Consider the following 19,588-nt stretch of genomic DNA (forward strand, 5'->3'; position numbering starts at 1 on the left):
CAGCATTGCCCCCAATAAATGCAGAGTGCCACAGCAATGCCCCCAATAAATGCAGAGTGCCACAGCATTGCCCCCAATAAATGCAGAGTGCCACAGCAATGCCCCCAATAAATGCAGAGTGCCACAGCATTGCCCCCTTTCAAGGTAGAGATGCCAGCGTGCCACCTTTCAATGCAGAGCGCCAGCGTTCCCCCCGCAAGACCCGTCCATTCACTTACCTCACTTCTCTTCAGTTCAGTCCCCGGATTCCCCGCGTCTCCTCAGTCCTCCCGCGGCGCCTCCTCCTCGGCCAATGGCATGGGGTTTGCCTTTCGGCCAATCAGGAAGCGGGAGGACCCGCTCCCTGATTGGCCAGGAGGAGGATCAGTGTTACAATAGCGAATTTTCATTCGCTATTGTCACACAATGGGCGGGCTCGGGGGGGAGCAATGCTCTGCGCCTCGGCTCGGCTGCCACAGTGAAATTATTCAAAGTTCCTCGGGCGGCCCGGTACCATTTGATCCACAGACCGGTACCGGTCCGCGGCCCGGGGGTTGGGGAACACTGTCATGCCGCCCCCACGTGTCATGAAAAAATGCCGCCCCGGGGGGCTGCCCCGTTCGCCCATGCCTAAAACCGCCACTGCACCAGATCACTTCCACAGCACAGGAGGTTACTTGTGAGGAGTTGTTTGCACCTTTACCTTATCCGTCTGGTAAGGGAATAGCTTGAGAGGTGGTGGGATTCACACACATGCCATATGGAGGTATGGACTTTCACTGTTTGAATTGGAATCACAGTTTTCACCATTGATTTGAAGATCTGTTATAAACACTTTGGACTTTGCGATCTATAATATGTTATACTAGCACTGTGTACAATTTTTCATTATTGCTTTGAATCACATCATCACATCCTTTTTTTTGTGTTTTTACACAAGGATATTATTTCATGTATTTCAATTTTTAGCGCACCAGATTAATATACATATTATATACATGTATGTATGTGTATTTATTGGGATGCCTGCCTTTACACGCACTTGAACTTTAATGGCATCCCCATCTTAGTCAGTGGGGTTCAAAATTTAGTTGTGTGTGTGTATATGTATGTGTGTGTATATATATATATATATATATATATATATATATATATATATATATATATATATATATATATATATAATAAAATATTGTGTATATGTGTGTGTGTGTGTGTGTGTGTATGTGTATGTGTATGTGTATATATATATATATATATATATATATATATATATATATATATATATATATAAATATTGTGTATGTGTATATATATATATATATATATATATATATATATATATGTATATGTGTGTGTGTGTGTGTGTGTGTGTGTGTGTGTGTGTGTGTGTATGTGTGTATATATATATATATATAATATAATACAGCAATAATATACACTCATTAAATGTGCATGCCCTTATCCTGTTTTTGTCTTCTTACTGAGATCCCTTCTTTACCTTCACGCAGGAGCAGAGCTGGTGCTGCAGAAGATGTCAGACGACATGATATCAAGTACTGACAATCCGCCAGTCCCGCCCCAGCGGATCGCCAGCACCTACATTGGATCAAACTCCAAGGACCCCAGTACTGGAAACCATGGCTCTAAACCACTGCCTCCGAATCCAGATCAGCAGAAAGGGAAGTGGAAACCCATACTGTTCCCAATCTCTGGAACTGGGGACAAAGGTAAAACTTTACACACATTTATTTCAGCTAATTATTTTACCTGTCATTGTCTGTGCCATAATTCTGTTATTGTATTTCTTTCATGAAAGGGATTCGGGAAATTTATTAAACTGGTTTTCTTCGTTATTTGTTCATTCTTAAAGCCCATTTTTCATTTTTTTTTTTAACCAACTGTTAAGTTACAAAAGGGTCCAGATCAGCTTTAAAAAAAAAACTCATCCGCACCCTCACCTTCAATCCAGAGCTGTCCTGTGCAGTACACATACCGTGCGAGCAGAGAGCTATGGTCCTGCCTCTTTAATGGGGCATCAATATCATGGAAGAACGCCCACCACTGGAGAGGGTTAGGAGAAGAAGAGGATTCAGCTCATCACATGAGCAGTCTAAAGAGATGTGGAAAAGAGGACTTGGCTTATCACATGACCGATCTTAAGGGATCTGGAAAACCTATATATATATATACAGTGGGTACGGAAAGTATTCAGACCCCCTTAAATTGTTCACTCTTTGTTATATTGCAGCCATTTGCTAAAATCATTTAAGTTCATTCTTCTTCCTCATGAATGTACACATAGCACCCCATACTGACAGAAAAACACAGAATTGTTGACATTGTTGCAGATTTATTAAAAAAGAAAAACTGAAATATCACATGGTCCTAAGTATTCAGACCCTTTGCTCAGTATTTAGTAGAAGCCCCCTTTTGATCTAATACAGCCAGGAGTCTTTTTGGGAAAGATGCAACAAGTCTTTCACACCTGGATTTGGGGATCCTCTGCCATTCCTCCTTGCAGATCCTCTCCAGTTCTGTCAGGTTGGATGGTAAACGTTGGTGGACAGCCATTTTTAGGTCTCTCCAGAGATGCTCAATTGGGTTTAAGTCAGGGCTCTGGCTGGGCCATTCAAGAACAGTCACGGAGTTGTTGTGAAGCCACTCCTTCGTTATTTTAGCTGTGTGCTTAGGGTAATTGTCTTGTTGGAAGGTAAACCTTCGGCCCAGTCTGAGGTCCAGAGCACTCTGGAGAAGGTTTTTGTCCAGGATATCCCTGTACTTGGCCGTATTCATCTTTCCCTCAATTGCAACCAGTCGTCCTGTCCCTGCAGCTGAAAAACACCCCCACAGCATGATGCTGCCACCACCATGCTTCACTGTTGGGACTGTATTGGACAGGTGATGAGCAGTGCCTGGTTTTCTCCACACATACCACTTAGAATTAAGGCCAAAAAGTTCTATTTTGGTCTCATCAGACCAGAGAATCTTATTTCTCACCATCTTGGAGTCCTTCAGGTGTTTTTTAGCAAACTCCATGTGGGCTTTCATGTGTCTTACACTGAGGAGAGGCTTCCGTCGGGCCACTCTGCCATAAAGCCCCGACTGGTGGAGGGCTGCAGTGATGGTTGACTTTCTACAACTTTCTCCCATCTCCTGACTGCATCTCTAGAGCTCAGCCACAGTGATCTTTGGGTTCTTCTTTACCTCTCTCACCAAGGCTCTTTTCCCCCGATAGCTCAGTTTGGCCGGACGGCTAGCTCTAGGAAGGGTTCTGGTCGTCCCAAACGTCTTCCATTTGAGGATTATGGAGGCCACTGTGCTCTTAGGAACCTTAAGTGCAGCAGAAATCTTTTTGTAACCATGGCCAGATCTGTGCCTTGCCACAATTCTGTCTCTGAGCTCTTCAGGCAGTTCCTTTGACCTCATGATTCTCATTTGCTCTGACATGCATTGTGATCTGGAAGGTCTTATATAGACAGGTGTGTGGCTTTCCTAATCAAGTCCAATCAGTATAATCAAACACAGCTGGACTCAAATGAAGGCGTAGAACCATCTCAAGGATGATCAGAAGAAATGGAAAGCACCTGAGTTAAATATATGAGTGTCACAGCAAAGGGTCTGAATACTTAGGACCATGTGATATTTCAGTTTTTTTTTTTTTAATAAATCTGCAACAATGTCAACAATTCTGTGTTTTTCTGTCAGTATGGGGTGCTATGTGTACATTCATGAGGAAGAAGAATGAACCTAAATGATTTTAGCAAATGGCTGCAATATAACAAAGAGTGAAAAATTTAAGGGGGTCTGAATACTTTCCCTACCCACTGTGTATGTGTATATATATATATATATATATATATATATATATATATATATATATATATATATATATATATATATATAATATATGGTTGTAAACCTCAGACATTAAATATGAACAAAACATAGCCCTAGCATAGTGTGTACTTGTCTCTATCCAGAGCACTAAGTGTAATTTCTGTCTGCTGCTTCGTTCCTCTGCTATCTGCATTAAATACTTCCTGACACCAAGAGAAATATAGTGACAGCTGAGGTTAGCTCCAGCACACAGCCTGTGATTGACAGCTTCATCTCTGTTCCTGTGTGCTGTGTGAAGGGGGGGTGTGTCCCTTCCCTCCAATCAGCTGTCGCTGAGCTCTGTGGAGTGTAATCTCAACTCCCGCCCCCTGAAAGCTCGGACAAACAGTATAAATTCTGCACATTTGTACGGATGTAGAAAAGGGAAGACGGCAGATAAACAAGTAAAACGTATGCAGGAGGATTTATTTTGTCTCTGCGTATCACCTGAGGCCAGTCACTGCACTGGGTATATATGAGGGTTTACAGCCACTTTAACCAGTCTTGGATCTAAGGCTTGCTACATATGTCACAAAAACGTAATCAAAGTACACAAGGTATATGTAGGATGCCTTGACCATTTCCCACTGTTGCCACTTGCTCTGGGCTCCTTTCACACAGGCACCTAGGGGATAGTAAAAACAGGCATTTGATCCACGTTTTTACTGCCCCTGACCCCCCCCCCCCCCTCCTACAAGCAAACATGATTCTGCACTGATGGGTGCACATTGCTGCAACGATTTGCATCACGTTGCAGCAATTTTAATATTACATGCAGAGTATGACAAGCTGCACTGCCTGTCGAATCTTCATTGATTCGATTTTTATTGCTCACAGAATAGTATAAAACACCGTCAACGCGTTTCATGGCCACTTCCTCAGAATGGCACATAAAACACTAATAAAAAAATATATGTAGGTAAAAAGAAGTATATAAATTAGTGATCGACCAATATCATTTTTTTATTGCCGATATCGATATTTTGGTCATCGCATATCGGTATACTCCGATATTGGCCGATATTTTCATACATTAAAATTTATTTTTTTTGACAGGTACTCTTGTGGAGGGATCTGGGGGTCTAAAAGACCCCAAACCCCTCCTCTGCACTTAAAAGCATTCAAAACGCCAAGATTGCTTTGCTTTGCTCACTTGCTTGAAGGTGGATGCTTTAAGACACGTCCTCATACGAACTTACGTTAATGCCAAGATCTCCCAGTGTTTGTGGGTTCCAGTTGTCCCCACTCAGCCTTTAGCTGACGGGCACACAGGCGCAAGAACGTGTTTATATATTTCTTCCATTTCTCTGAATAAGGCACCCCAATGCAAGGATGAGAGCAATCCAGCTTCTTGGTTTTAATGTTATTGGCAGGCTCATATTCTAAAGTGTAATTCGGCAGATACTACCGCTATTTAAAGGTTGCCCCTGAAGAAGGAATTCTGATTTGTGTCTCTGAAACGCGTTGGGCACTCACCTTCAACACAGCGGTATCTGTTCTTGCCCCATGACATCATGAATTGTAGACAGCTTGCCATATGCTTTTAATATACTTTTTTTTTGTACTCATGTTCTTTAATAAAATTATTCAATTGTATATTTCGGTTCAAGTTATATATCATTTTTAGTGCCTTTAAAGTCCCACCCCAAGGGGAAAACTTTTTCCGAATTTCTGATTACGGGATGTGGCACACTCTGGGGTGATTTCACATGAGCATATTATATGGGCTGTATTGAATGCTGTCATTTTTTTTAATTTGGTGCCAGACAGTACCTGGAAGTGATGTCATGACATCACTTCCGGGTTTTTACATAGAGACCACATCAGAGCCGAATGTGGCTTTGATTGGATCTTCTCTTAGGTGGCCGTGCAGGCTGGTTGTCTGGGTCTCCCGGTGGGATGGGAGACCCGGACGAGCCACGGAAGGTGGCGGGGGGGGGGGGGTCTTCTCAGCTGCATCGGTTGTCATTACAAGACAGCCGACCATCGGCTATGGACGCCGGTACCGGGGTGATTCCTCTAGCTGCAGGCATCACTCGGTACAAGCACTTTCCCGAAAAATAACGGCAATATCGGTATCCTCAGGGGCCGATTCCGGTTAGAAATGCAACTCAATTGCCTAATTTTACTGCCCCTCAACCTTAAGTGTAAACTAGGCCTTAGGTAAAGTGATTGTAAACGATCACCTTGTAAAACAACCCATTCATTTTAAAATAGAAATGAAAGGCAAAACATTTTTGTATAGATATGTATAAAAAAAAAAACATAATAAATACCTTTTTTCCCTTTTTTATAGGTGATCACATTCCCTCTGTTCTCAGCTCTATAAGAGCTGGAGGAGGAGAAGCAGCAGCACACTGAGCTTACCAGTGAATGGCTGTGTAGCTGGGGGAGTGTCAGGACAAGTCTGATCATTGGAGGAGAGTACAATGAGTTCCCAGCATAGCTAGAGTACTGACCACGCTGTGCTCTCCTGCTTAGTGTTGTCAGTTTTTAATAGGAAAGCAGAGGGACTAGCGGGAGCACCGGGGATTTCATATAAAGGAAGCAGTACAAAGAGAACAGGATATTTTCTCATACAAGTACATGGTACAGCCAACACATCTCAAGAATATGAAGTATTGGGGTAACACGCTTTAAGCTTACCCTCCTCCCCTTATTTTTTTTTGGTCCAGGTGAGGTCGGCTGACCTTTAGGTAAGAGTCAGAGTGGGGCTTTAACAATAATAGATTCATTCACCATCCTCTGATTGCAACCTTTGGGTGGAGTTGTCCGTTAACTGTCTGTTAAGAAATTGCAGCTAAGGGTTTTGTGATAAAACTGTGAGGCTTCAACTCTCCCCCACTTCTCGGCTTGTAAACATGGATAGATATTTATCACTGTGAAATTTGAACTTCTTTTTTTTTTTTTTTACCACTGTTTGGTTTATGTACGACCTTGCTTTGGTTCTAGTTTTATTGGCACTTTGAAGTCTTTATTGTCCTATCACAAATGTTTTGGTCCAGGATGGTGCCATGGACATCGCCTACCTTGGGAAGCAAAGCATTCGATACAGTTCCGTGTAATCATCTCATAAAAAGTTGTACAAGCTGGAACTTAACCCTTGGCTGGATCAGAGAATATACAGTTGTCTAATGGATAGATATCAGGATGTGGGTTACAAATGGGGCTTATTAGGAACTGCGACCAGCCACTAGTGGTGAACCACAAGGCTCTGTATCTGGTCATCTTCTATTTCATGTGTTTGTAATGAAATACCTGAAGGTTTGGTGGAAAAGTATGGATTTTTACTGATGACACAAAAGTGAGCAATAGGGTCGTACACTAGAGAGGTCACCAGCAGAATGAAGGAGGTCCTGATTAATTATATATATATAGATATATATATATATATATATATATATATATATATATATATATATATATATATATATATATATATATATATATCTTTATATCATTAGAGGGATCACCAGCAGGAGGAAGGAGGTCCTGATTCCTCTATATAGATCTTTATATCACTAGAGGGATCACCAGCAGAAGGAAGGAGGTCCTGATACCTCTATATCAGGGGTGGGGAACCTTTTTTCTGCCAAGGGCCATTTGGGTATTTATAAAACCATGCGGGGGCCGTACAAAATGATCACCATAAAAATTAGCCTGTTATATTTGGTCAAACATTTAATTAACTCACCCCTAATGTGATGGCTGCAACTGCTTCTCTTTGGTGAAGTGTGTGATGTTAGCTGGTATTGATGATGTTGCTACTCGCAACAGGTTTTCCAGGTTTGCATCGGTCAGTCTGGAGCACATACGACTTTTTTGCGGTGGTAAGTTTTGAAAAGAACTGCTGGTGGGTACAGCTGGCTGGTACTGCTGGTGGGTACAGCTGGCTGGTACTGCTGGTGGGTACAGCTGGCTGGTACTGCTGGTGGGTACAGCTGGCTGGTACTGCTGGTGGGTACAGCTGGCTGGTACTGCTGGCTCAGGCTGGTACTGCTGGCTTGTACTGTGCTGTGAGTACTGCTGGATGGTACTGCTGGCTCATGCTGATACTGCTGTGGGTACTGCTGACTCAGGCTGGTACTGTGCTGTAGGTACTGCTGGCTGGTACTGCTGTGGGTACTGCCGGCTCAGGCTGGTACTGGGCTGTGGGTACTGCTGGCTGGTACTTCTGGCTCAGGTGGGTACTGCTGGCTCAGGCTGGTACTGCTGGCATGTACTGCTGGCTGGTATTGCTGTGGGTACTGCTGGCTGGAACTGTGCTGTAGGTACTGCTGGCTGGTACTGTTGTATGTACTGCTGACTCTGGCTGGTACTGCTGACTCTGGCTGGTACTGCTGGCTCTGGCTAGTACTGCTGGTTCTGCTGTGGGTACTGCTGGCTCTGGCTGGTACTGCTGGCTCTGGCTAGTACTGCTGGTTCTGCTGTGTGTACTGCTGGCTCTGGCTGGTACTGCTGTGTGTGCTGCTGGCGGGAAATGCTGGCTAGGAGAAGTGTAGCAGAGCCATGCTGGAGGAAGAGGTGATGTTTTCTGTATTGATCACAGGCGGAGTGCATTTGATATCACTCCGCCTGTGACTCACTCATACAGGAACTATACAGGAAGCATCGGCTCCATTCTGACAGATCAGCTGAGAGACACAGACTCAGCTGCATGGGGGGCCGGACCAGATGACTTCGGGGGCCGCATACGGCCCCCGAACCATAGGTTCCCCACCCCTGCTCTATATAGATCTTTATATCACTAGAGGGATCACCAACAGGATAAAGGAGGTCCTGGTTCCTCTATACAGTAAACCCCCCTCCATTGCGGGGGTTAAGTTCTGGACCCAGCCGCGAAAAGTGAAAATCCGCGAAATAGAAAAACCCTATTAAAATGCATTGTAGGCATGTTTATTTTACTGTCACTGTACGTGTAAAAGCATTTTAAGGTCTTTAAACACACTTTTAAAACAATAGAAACTCATTTAAACACATAAAAGATACTGAGAAACATAGCAAGAGCTATGGAAAACACAAAGATATTTCATTTTTAATGATTTATATAGTAAAATAACATTACAAAAAAAAAAAACGCAATATACCGGGACCGCAAAAACTGAACCGCGATGGAGCGGGGGTTTACTTTATAGATCTTTATATTACTAGAGGGATCACCAACTGGATGAGGGAGGTCATGATACCTCTATATAGATCTTTATATCACTAGAGGGATCACCAACAAAATTAAGGAGGTCCTGATTCCTCTATATAGATCTTTATATCACTAGAGGGATCACCAACAAAATTAAGGAGGCCCTGATTCCTCTATGTAGATCTTTAGATCACTAGAGAGGTCACCAACAGGATGAAGGAGGTCCTGATACCTCTATATAGATCTTTTTTTTTTTTTTCTGTTTCAAGAATTTTATTGAATAATGCAAATGAGTAACGTGTGACATACAGAATAATGAGAAGAATCGCATTTAAAGATTGGTAACATAGTATAACAAACAACTGTAACTACAGTAAATCATGAGGGTTGGTAGACAAGGGGCGGTAAGGTGGGTGTTCATGAGAGAGTGGTGATTGGCGCTGCTATATAGATCTTTATATCACTAGAGGGATCACCAGCAGGAGGAAGGAGGTCCTGATTCCCCTATATAGATCTTTAGTTATAGATAGAGGGAATCACCACAGGGAACCAATGCCAAAACCAAGTCATTGGAGGTCAGATGGAAAAATGCTTCTTGTATTGGTGCACAGTGGAAAGAATGCTGAATGAAGGAGGTCCTGATTCCTCTATATAGATTTTTAGTTCTCACTAGAGGGATCACCAACAGGAGGAAGGAGGTCCTGATTCCTCTATATAGATCTTTATATCACTAGAGGGTTTACCAGCAGGGTAAAGGAGGTTCTGATTCCAGTCTATACAGATATTTAGTTATCACTAGAGAGGTGCCCAGCAGGAGGAAAAAGTTCCTGATTCCTCCATATAGATCTTTACATCACTAGAGGGTTTACCAGCAGGAGGAAGGAGGTCCTGATTCCCCTATATAGATCTTTATATCACTAGAGAGATCACCAGCAGGGAGCCAATGCTAAAACCAAGTCATTGGAGGTCAGATGGAAAAATGCTTCTTGTATTGGTGCACAGTAGAAAGAATGCTGATCTTAGAGTAGTGGCCAGGATCACCCCCCCCCCCCCCCACCTACAGACTGCTAAAAATGGTGTCATGCAAGAATTGGCCCAGAAATATGCAGGCACTATCAAATGGGGAGTGAAACAGCCATAACTCAAGTAACCCCTAGCAAACTAAAGGAACTCTAAAGTTCCACAGAACCCTGGCTGAGATAGGCTGGACTAAAGATACTGTAAATAGCATAATAGAGTATGAGGCATTGGCTATCACATTATATATTACTATGGAAGTGTGGTAGTGTGTATAGTTTATGGTGTGTATTCCACAATGTTATGGGAGCATCTAAAGAAATGCTTTTGGAACAAAAATGCTAAATTTGTGGTTGTGTAGCAAGGGATACAAAGGCGCTTTTCCACTGCATGGAACCGAACGGTACGGCTCTCAAATGGCGCTTTTCCACTGCATGGAACCGTACCAGTTTGGCACGCTTTTGTGCTTTTCCACTCCGGTACCGCATGGTAGAGGGTCGGAACGGTTCGGTACGGTACGGTATAGGTTTGCTTTTCCACTGCATGGAACCGAACGGTACGGTACGGTACGGCTCACAGTACCACCTCAATTGTGGTTCCAAGAGGTACCATACCCGGTACCATATCCCACAATCCTTTGCATGCAGTCACTACTAGCCACTGATTGGTCAGAGAATCCCACCCACCCCGTTGTTATCCCACCCACTTGACTTTAGTACTACTTTAGTGGAAAAGCAAACCATACCGTACCGTACCGAACCGTTCCAACACCGTACCATGCGGTACCAGCAGTGGAAAAGCAAACTGGGCCAAGCAGGGCCGAGTAGAGCCAAGCCGGTACTTGCAGTGGAAAAGTGCCGAGATGTTTGAATGGTGGCAAGGGGAAATGTGTTTTTAATGGAGTTACAGTATGGGGAAAAGGGGTGATAAGAAAGGGGGACAAGGTAGGTTGTGGAGTATCAAGCCTGGGGTAGCATTACAAATGGGTATTGGGGGAAGGCGGTGTGTGGTAGGAAATCTGAGTTTATATACTGTATAAATGATTAATAAAGACTCATCAAAGTGTTTTGGTAAAGAAAAATGTATTTGTCCAGGGGGACCAAATTTTGGTAAAATTTGGAATAGAGCCTGTGAGGACTGCAGAATGTTTTTCATTTAGCATTGTCCACTTTAAACAACTTTTGAAAGCTTTGAAGTCCAGTGTTGAAGATCTCTATGCTGGGACTATTTTGCAGCAGTGGCGAGATATATTTATTATCAGATTAAGTTGATGCTTTCACAGTTCAACTGACTTTTTGCCAAGTAGGACTTCAAGTGCGTTTTTGGCTACTGGGTTTCCAAGGACTGTGTAGATGAGCAAATGCACTTTATTCCAAAAGCAAACTTTTTTTGGGAAATCCCAGAATATAAGCTTGAGCAGAACATCTTCTGTACAGCCCCCAGGTAGAATCATGGAGTGTTTTCTGGGAAGTGATGAGCTAGGCTTTTAGGATCCAGGCACATTCTCGTAATAAACTTGTGATTGGATTGCACTAGTTGACATTAACAGAACAATGAGCTGTGGAACTCCAATTCATGACTGCATGGACAGAAATTAAAATCCTTTGGCAGGTAAAACCGATTCCTGATATGCATTTCATCTGTATATTTAACCGCTTGATGGAGTTCAGCTTTATACAAAATCTGCTGTTAAATGAAGTAAATTCTTTTTTTTTTCCTTTTTTCCAGGTGCCAAAAAGCCTGCCAGACCACACATTTCAAGCCCCTGGAACTTTGAACACCCCATTCATGTTGGATACAATCCTGTCACTGGAGAATTCACTGTAAGTTAGGATGCATTATGGAAATAAGTACAATTTTTGTAATATTCTTATAGACTTGAAAATCTCTAGGAAATATTGGTTAAATCTCACGGTAGGTTCAGTAAGACAGTACCCCTCTCTGTGTAAAGTAGGTGAAATATGATGTTTACGGTCCAATTTTTTTACTGAAAGATCAGATCTTATTGCAAAGTTTTGGAGCCATTAAAAAGGGCCTTATCATATGCTTGATGAAGGAGCCTTATCATATGCTTGATGAAGGGGCCTCCTTGCATGCCTGAGGTAGGGGCCTCCTTGCATGGCCGAGGTAGGGGCCTCCTTGCATGGCCGAAGTAGGGGCCTCCTTGCATGCCCGACGTAGGGGTCTCCTTGTGTGCCCGAGGTAGGGGCCTCCTTGGGTGCCTGAGGTAGGGGCCTCCTTGGGTGCCTGAGGTAGGGGCCTCCTTGGGTGCCTGAGGTAGGGGCCTCCTTGGGTGCCTGAGGTAGGGGCCTCCTTGGGTGCCTAGGTAGGGGCCTCCTTGGGTGCCCGACGTAGGGGCCTCCTTGGGTGCCCGACGTAGGGGCCTCCTTGGGTGCCCGACGTAGGGGCCTCCTTGGGTGCCTGACGTAGGGGCCTCCTTGGGTGCCTGAGGTAGAGGCCTCCTTGGGTGCCCGAGGTAGGGGCCTCTTTGGGTGCCTGAGGTATGGGCCTCTTTGGGTGCCCGAGGTAAGGGCCTCCTTGGGTGCCCGACGTAGGGGCCTCCTTGGGTGCCCGACGTAGGGGCCTCCTTGGGTGCCCGAGGTAGAGGCCTCCTTGGGTGCCCGAGGTAGGGGCCTCTTTGGGTGCCTGAGGTATGGGCCTCTTTGGGTGCCCGAGGTAAGGGCCTCTTTGGGTGCCTGAGGTAGGGGCCTCCTTGGGTGACTGAGGTAGGGGCCTCCTTGGGTACCCGAGGTAAGGGCCTCCTTGGGTACCCGAGGTAAGGGCCTCCTTGGGTACCCGAGGTAAGGGCCTCCTTGGGTCCCCAAAGGTAGGGGCCTCCTTGGGTGCCCGACGTAGGAGCTTCCTTGGGTGTCCGATGAAGGGACCTCTTTGGGTGCCCAATGTAGGGGCCTCCTTGCATTCCCACCGTAGGGGCCTCATTCGTTGGGGCCTCCTTGGGTGCCCAACGTCGGTGCCTCCTTGCATGCCTACCGTAGAGGCCTCCTTGCATGCCCACCATATGGCCCTCCTTCGTTGGGGTCTCCTTGGGTGTCCGACGTCAGTGCCTGCTTACGTGCCCCATGTAGGGGGCAATATTGAGTGCCTGAAGAAGAGGCACATGTGCCGGTCAGCATGCATTCCTGTCACACTACGGTTCTGCTGGAATGATTGACTCCCTTGCACATGTCTAAGATCACATCATCCCGTCAGCCAGTCCAAGGGCAAAAAACCCAGCACCCAGAAGTAATCCGGGGAGAAGATGAAAGCAGCCAGCAAGGGATGTAACCATTGCATCACCGGAAGACGGAGGTGAGTATCTTGCAGAGTTTAGATCTGTTTTGAGCGACATAGTACAATGCTTACAGTCCCTTAGATTCGGAACAGAGACTTGCATTAAGGGCAAGACAATACACAGCTCCACCAAAGAGGGGCAGAATTAACCCTAACTGATACATTTTTTGCATTTACCCCTTGCCACCCACAATCTGTATATTAACATCCAAGTAAGATGTCCTGTTCATAATGCTTTTATGAATGGCTTCATTTTGACAGCTAGCAGCTTACACTTTGTATGGCTGCTAGCTGTCAAACCTGGCTGTTCCTGACCCGTTTATCCCCCAGTAAGAATTGGAAATCAGAGTGGTTTCCTTTTCAGGAGATGACAATGTCCTCTATGACTCTATAATGATCACACGCAAGCACAGGATTTCATTCATAATTTTGCTTGCAGAAGCCACTGCTGCTTGTAGGTGGCAATTTGCCTCTTTTTAGGACCACATTTGTCTTGCAGAATTATAGTACTAAAAAAATAAAAATAATAAATAAAAACATTATGCCAAACAAAATCCTTATATGCCCTTAAAAATTAAGTAAAAATTACACTTACTGGCCACTTTATTAGGTACACCTGTTCAATTGCTTGCTAACACAAATTGCTAATCAGCCAACCACATGGCAGCAACTTAATGCATTTAGGCATCTAGACACGGTGAAGATGACTTGCTGAAGTTCAAACCGAGCATCAGAATGGGGAGGAAAAGGGGATTTAAGTGACTTTGAACATGGCGTGGTTGTTGGTGCCAGACGGGCTGGTCTGAGTATTTCAAAACCTGCTGATCTACTGGGATTTTCACTCACCACCATCTCTCGGGTTTACAGAGAATGGTCAGAAAAAGAGAAAATATCCAGTGAGCGGCAGTTGTGTGGAAGAAAATGCCTTGTTGAGATCAGAGGAGAATGGGCAGACTGGTTCCAGATGATAGAAAGGCAACAGTAACTCAAATAACCACTCGTTACAACCAAGGTATGCAGAATACCATCTCTGAATGCACAACACATCGAACCTCAAATGTGCACGCATGCTCCGAACGTGAGCACCCCCTATTGGATGCCACTATTGGATGTAAGCCTGGATACTGAACGCTGCCAGAAACACAGGAGGTGTCGGACTCCACCGGCACAGCCAGGACCACGGCCGCCACAGTCTGCTTCCCTAACATCCCTACAGTGTTGCAGATGAACCATCCTCATTTGCTGATCAACTATTTCCTCTGTGTGAGTTACTACATTGTTTTTATGTAATAAATAACCTTTTAATTTACACTGAGGTGGCGCTGCTTTTCTTCTCCTACCCCTTCTTTTGTCTGTTGCAGAGTCCCTCTAGCTCTGTATAAAGCCTGCAGCCACCTCCACCATCCATCTCCACTAACCGCAGGGATTGAACTATCCTGCATACCTCCTAAAAGGACTAACTACAGCCACAGTTGAAACTTTTTTCATAAGATCGAATTTACTTGACTTTTTCACTTGCGCAGGTCGGATGTTGTGTATATGTAAACAAGTAAAGCTGCGCTAAGTGATAAATGTGATAAACACATATAAAAGAGGATATCCCTAAAGGTATCCAAATAGAAATATAAATAATGATATAAGGTGATATCAGATAATTATGTGCTTTACAATTGAATAAAGTGACATCCAATAGTAACACAAACCTAAATCACAGTGTCCAATGAATAAGAAAAAAGTCCAAAGATGAGTGTAATAGTGCTCAAAAGCAAGCCTCCACCGTTCAATATGCTATCACCGTGCTGGAAGTGAATCACGCTAATGCGCTTACCAGAAAGCCATAAATTTGGGCATATAGAACTCGGAGGGTGAATCAACCAGCTCAAACAGGACACAGACCGCTCCACTAGGACCGGCAAGGAGGTTTCCGCTCAGATCAGCCAGGCATTAGACCCCGAAAATCCGGACATTTCACGGTCCAGCAGTGATCATAAAGAAGGGATAACCACCATAGTGAAGTACGTAAAGGTATACAATTTATTAAAAGTAGAAAACTCACATGTGTTTGGTAAAACAGCGCTATACGGCAGGATCCAAGATAACACACAGCCGCCCGACTTCCGGGTATTGCGTGGTGACGTCAGCACGCCCTCCCTACGCGTTTCGTCACAAATGACGTCTTCCTGTTGTGTATATGTACCCATCTTCTGATGGCTCCTTCCAGCAGGATAATGCACCATGTCACAAAGCTCCAATCATCTCACCACTGGTTTCTTCACCATGACAATGAGGTCACTGTCCTCCAATGGCCTCCACAGTCGCCAGATCTCAGCCAATAGAGAACCTCTGGGATGTGGTGGGAGGGAGATTGGCATCATGGATGTGCAGCCGACACATCTGCAACAACTGCGTGATGCTATCATGTCACTATGGACCAAAATCTCTGAGGAATGTTTCCAAAACCTTGTTGGATCCATGCCATGAAGAATGAAGGCAGTTCTGAAGGCAAAAGGGGGTCCAACCCGGTATTTGCATGGTGTACCTAATAAAGTGGCCGGTGGGTGTATATAGGTATGCAAATTAGCCAAGGAATGATAGTCAACTTACCGAGGCTGCAAAATTCCAACTTGGCCTCCATGCTTCAATGACCTCTGGGCCTAAAAGGTTACATTGATCATTTATTAAACCAATTGAATGTTTTGAAAAGCGTGATTTTCCTTTAAGCACTGATGGAAAGCTGTAACCGAGACATTTCAACTGCAGTTCAATGGACCCCAGTGTTGTCATTGTCTTGTGAACTGCGTCTCTCTCTTTCTCTGCCTGGCAGAAGCAGCCCCCATTGTGCTGTGAACAAAGCTGACATATGTTGTGTTCCTCTCCAAGCTCTTCATAACTCCGACACCTTTCCAGCCTCCGCATCCACCTCATTTAACACCCGCGGCTCTTGTTCACTTGTTGCTTTTGAAATCTAGCAGCTTTGCCTGTTTGCTGTCAGTTCTGGAAATCAGCGAAGCAAAGCGCCGCTTGATCGAGTCCATTTCCATCCCTGACTTGCGCACTCCAGATACAAGGAAAGTAATTGGCTGAAGTTTCAGGGCCGCTTAGTAATTTCTCCCACATGTCAATGCTGTGCGCATTGCAGGTAGCTAGAGATTCCGGCACTTTTCTGCACTTTCAGGCCATTGGCTCCCACTGTCAATCAAAGCCTGTGAGAGCAGAGGACAGGCCGAGCTGCATTATGTGTGTCTATGGACACGCACAGCGCGGCTTGGGATTGAGCCTGCACAAGTGCCCTTAAATCAAGCGGCTTGCTATGGGGGCTCTCTGCCAGGAGTGCTAGTGAGGGACCCCAGAAGAGAAGGATCGGGGCTGCTCTGTGCAAAACCATTACACAGAGCAGGTAGGTACAGTGAGGGGAAAAAGGTATTTGATCCCCTGCTGATTTTGTACTTTTGCCCACTGACAAAGAAATGATCAGTCTATAATTTTAATGGTAGGATTATTTTAATAGTGAGAGACAGATTAAAGCGGAGTTCTGGCCTCAAAATCTACAAAAACGATTTTGGGCCACCCGCTTGCTGAGTGTCCCCTGAAAAAAAAATGGATGCTCCCAATTTTTTTTTTTTTTACTTACCTTGTTATTGAAGAAAATATACTCCCAATTCTTCCTCTTCCTCCCTCTGCGGCCATGGCCTGCGCCATCTCTTCCTCCTTGCGTTGATTCCTGGGAGCTGAACGTCATCGCTCCCAGGAGTCAATGCGCCTGCACCGGCCCCGATCGTCACTTCCGGTGCGGGTGCTCATTCCCTGCTAAACAGCTTCTGGGCATGCCCAGAAGCTGTGCAGGGATGATGCGGCTGCACCGGAAGTGACAGCAGGGCCGGTGCAGTGCATTGTGGGACCAAAGAGGACGCGCTGGCTTCAGATGCCCACACCTGAGATGGCAGCGCTGGAGAAGAAATTTTCAAGGTAAGTATTTCTTCTAAAAGGTAAGTGCAACCTGGGACAGTTCAGAGGCTATCCATTGTGGAATGTACTAGCCCTGACTGTCCCGGGGTATTTTTATTAAAAAATCATGTCCGAGGCCGGAACTCCGCTTTAACCACTTACCGACTGCCTAACGCCGATCTACGTCGGCAGTCAGCCCCTCACAGGCAAAGTGACGTAGGGCTACGTCACTAGCTTGTGAGGGTCTAGGGAGCGAGCGCACGCCCCCGGAGGCGCGCTCCCACTCCTGCGTGGTCACGGACCCCCCCCCCCGCGTGTGACTGGCGGACCCGATGTCCGCCGGTCACTCGGCGATCGGCGGGGGAGAGGGAGAAAGTCAGGCGGCTTGTGTAAACAAGCCACCTGTCATTCTCCTCGGTGTAAAAACACTGATCACACGGATCTACTATGTAGATCCGTTGATCAGTGTCCTTACAGCTCAAGCCACAGCCAATCACAGTAGAAAGCACGCCCCTAGGGACACACACAACCCCTCCCTCCCAAATAAAGTTAACCCCTTCACTACCAGTGTATTTTTACAGTAACAGTGCATATATATAGCACTGATTACTGTAGAAATGTCACTGGTAACCCCAAAAGTGTCAAAAATGTCAGTCAAGGGTCCGATCTGTCCGCCCCAATGTCGCAGTACCGCAAAAAAAATCGCAGATCGCCGCCATTACACGTTAAAAAAAAAAAACAACAAAAATGACAAAAATCTTTCCCTTTGTTAGTAAACGCGATAACTTTTGCGCAAACCAATCAAAATACGCTTTTTGCGATTTTTTTTACCAAACATAGGTAGCATAAAACAAATTGGCCGAAAATGTTAAAAAATTTTGATTTTTACATTTTTTTGGGGGGGAATTTCATATAAAAAAATGTGAAAAATATTGCTATTTTTGCAAAATTTACGCTCTTTTTTTGTTTATAGCGCGTGATCAAAAAATCGCACAGGTGATCAAATACCACCAAAAGAAAGCTCTGTTTGTGGGAAAAAAAGGACGCCAAATTTGTTTAGGTATAGCGTCGCACGACCGCGCAATTGTCCGTTAAAGTCACGCAGTGCCGAATCGCAAAATACCCCCTGGTCGGAATGGGGGTAAAATCTTCCGGGGCTAAAGTGGTTAACAACAAAAATATCCAAAAAACACATTTCAAAAGAGCTATTAATTGATTTGCATTTTAATGAGTGAAATAAGTATTTGATCCTCTATCAATCAGCAAGATTTCTGGCTCCCAGGTGTTTTCTATACAGGTAACGAGCTGAGATTAGGAGCACTTTCTTAAAAGGAGTGCTCCTAATCTCAGCTTGTTACCTGTATAAAGGGACCTGTCCACAGAAGCAATCAGTCAGTCAGTTTCCGATCTCTCCAACATGGCCAAGACCAAAGAGCTGTCCAAGGATGTCAGGGACAAGATTGTAGACCTACACAAGGCTGGAATGGGCTACAAGACCATCACCAAGCAGCTTGATGAGAGGGCGAGAACAGTTGGTGCGATTATTCGCAAATGGAAGAAACACAAAATAGCTGTCAATCTCTCTTGGTCTGGGGTTCCATGCAAGATCTTCGCTCGTGGAGTTTCAATGATCATGAGAAGGGTGAGGAATCAGCCCAGAACTACACGGGAGAATCTTGTCAACGATATCAAGGGAGCTGGGACCATAGTCATCAAGGAAACGCCCTGAAGGACTGAAATCCTGCAGCGCCCCCAAGGTCCCCCTGCTCAAGAAAGCACATGTACAGGCTAGTCTGAAGATTGCTAATGAACATCCGAATGATTCAGGGGAGAACTGGGTGAAGGTGTTGTGGTCAGATGAGACCAATATTGAGCTCTGTGGCATCAACTCAACTCGGCGTGTTTGGAGGAGAAGGAATGCTGCCTATGACCCCAAGAACACCATTCCCACCGTCAAACATGGGGGTGGCAACATTATGCCTTAGGGGTGTTTTTTCTGCTAAGGGGACAGGACAACTTCACTGCATAAAAGGGACAATGGACAGAGCCATGTACCATCAAATCTTGGGTGAGAACCTCCTTCCCTTAGACAGGGCATTGAAAATGGGTCGTAGATGGGTATTCCAGCATGACAATGATTCAAGACACACGGCCAAGGCAACAAAGGAATGGCTCAAGAAGAAGCACATTAAGGTCCTGGAGTGGCCTAGCTAGACCTTAATCCTATAGAAAAACTCTGAAGGGAGCTGAAGGTTCGAGTTACCAAAGGTCAGCTTGGAAACCTTAATGACTTGGAGAGGATCTGCAAAGAGGAGTGGGATAAAATCCCTCCTGAGATGT

General features: G+C 45.0%; 1 protein-coding gene across 2 annotated transcripts in view; it reads left to right on the top strand.

The window, feature by feature from the left end:
- Window positions 1-19,588, top strand: part of PAK1 (p21 (RAC1) activated kinase 1) — a 177,971-nt gene that overhangs the window by 71,418 nt on the left and 86,965 nt on the right. For both annotated transcript variants that reach the window (XM_082245289.1, XM_082245288.1), the window contains exons 2-3: window positions 1,491-1,709; window positions 11,741-11,835. In XM_082245289.1, coding sequence (XP_082101415.1) covers window positions 1,514-1,709; window positions 11,741-11,835 — 291 coding nt within the window. In that variant the 5' untranslated portion in view covers window positions 1,491-1,513. The remainder of the gene's footprint in view (window positions 1-1,490; window positions 1,710-11,740; window positions 11,836-19,588) is intronic.

This window comes from Pelophylax lessonae (genome assembly GCF_965119305.1).
Source record: "Pelophylax lessonae genome assembly, chromosome: 2".
Classification (NCBI taxonomy): Eukaryota; Metazoa; Chordata; class Amphibia; order Anura; family Ranidae; genus Pelophylax; species Pelophylax lessonae.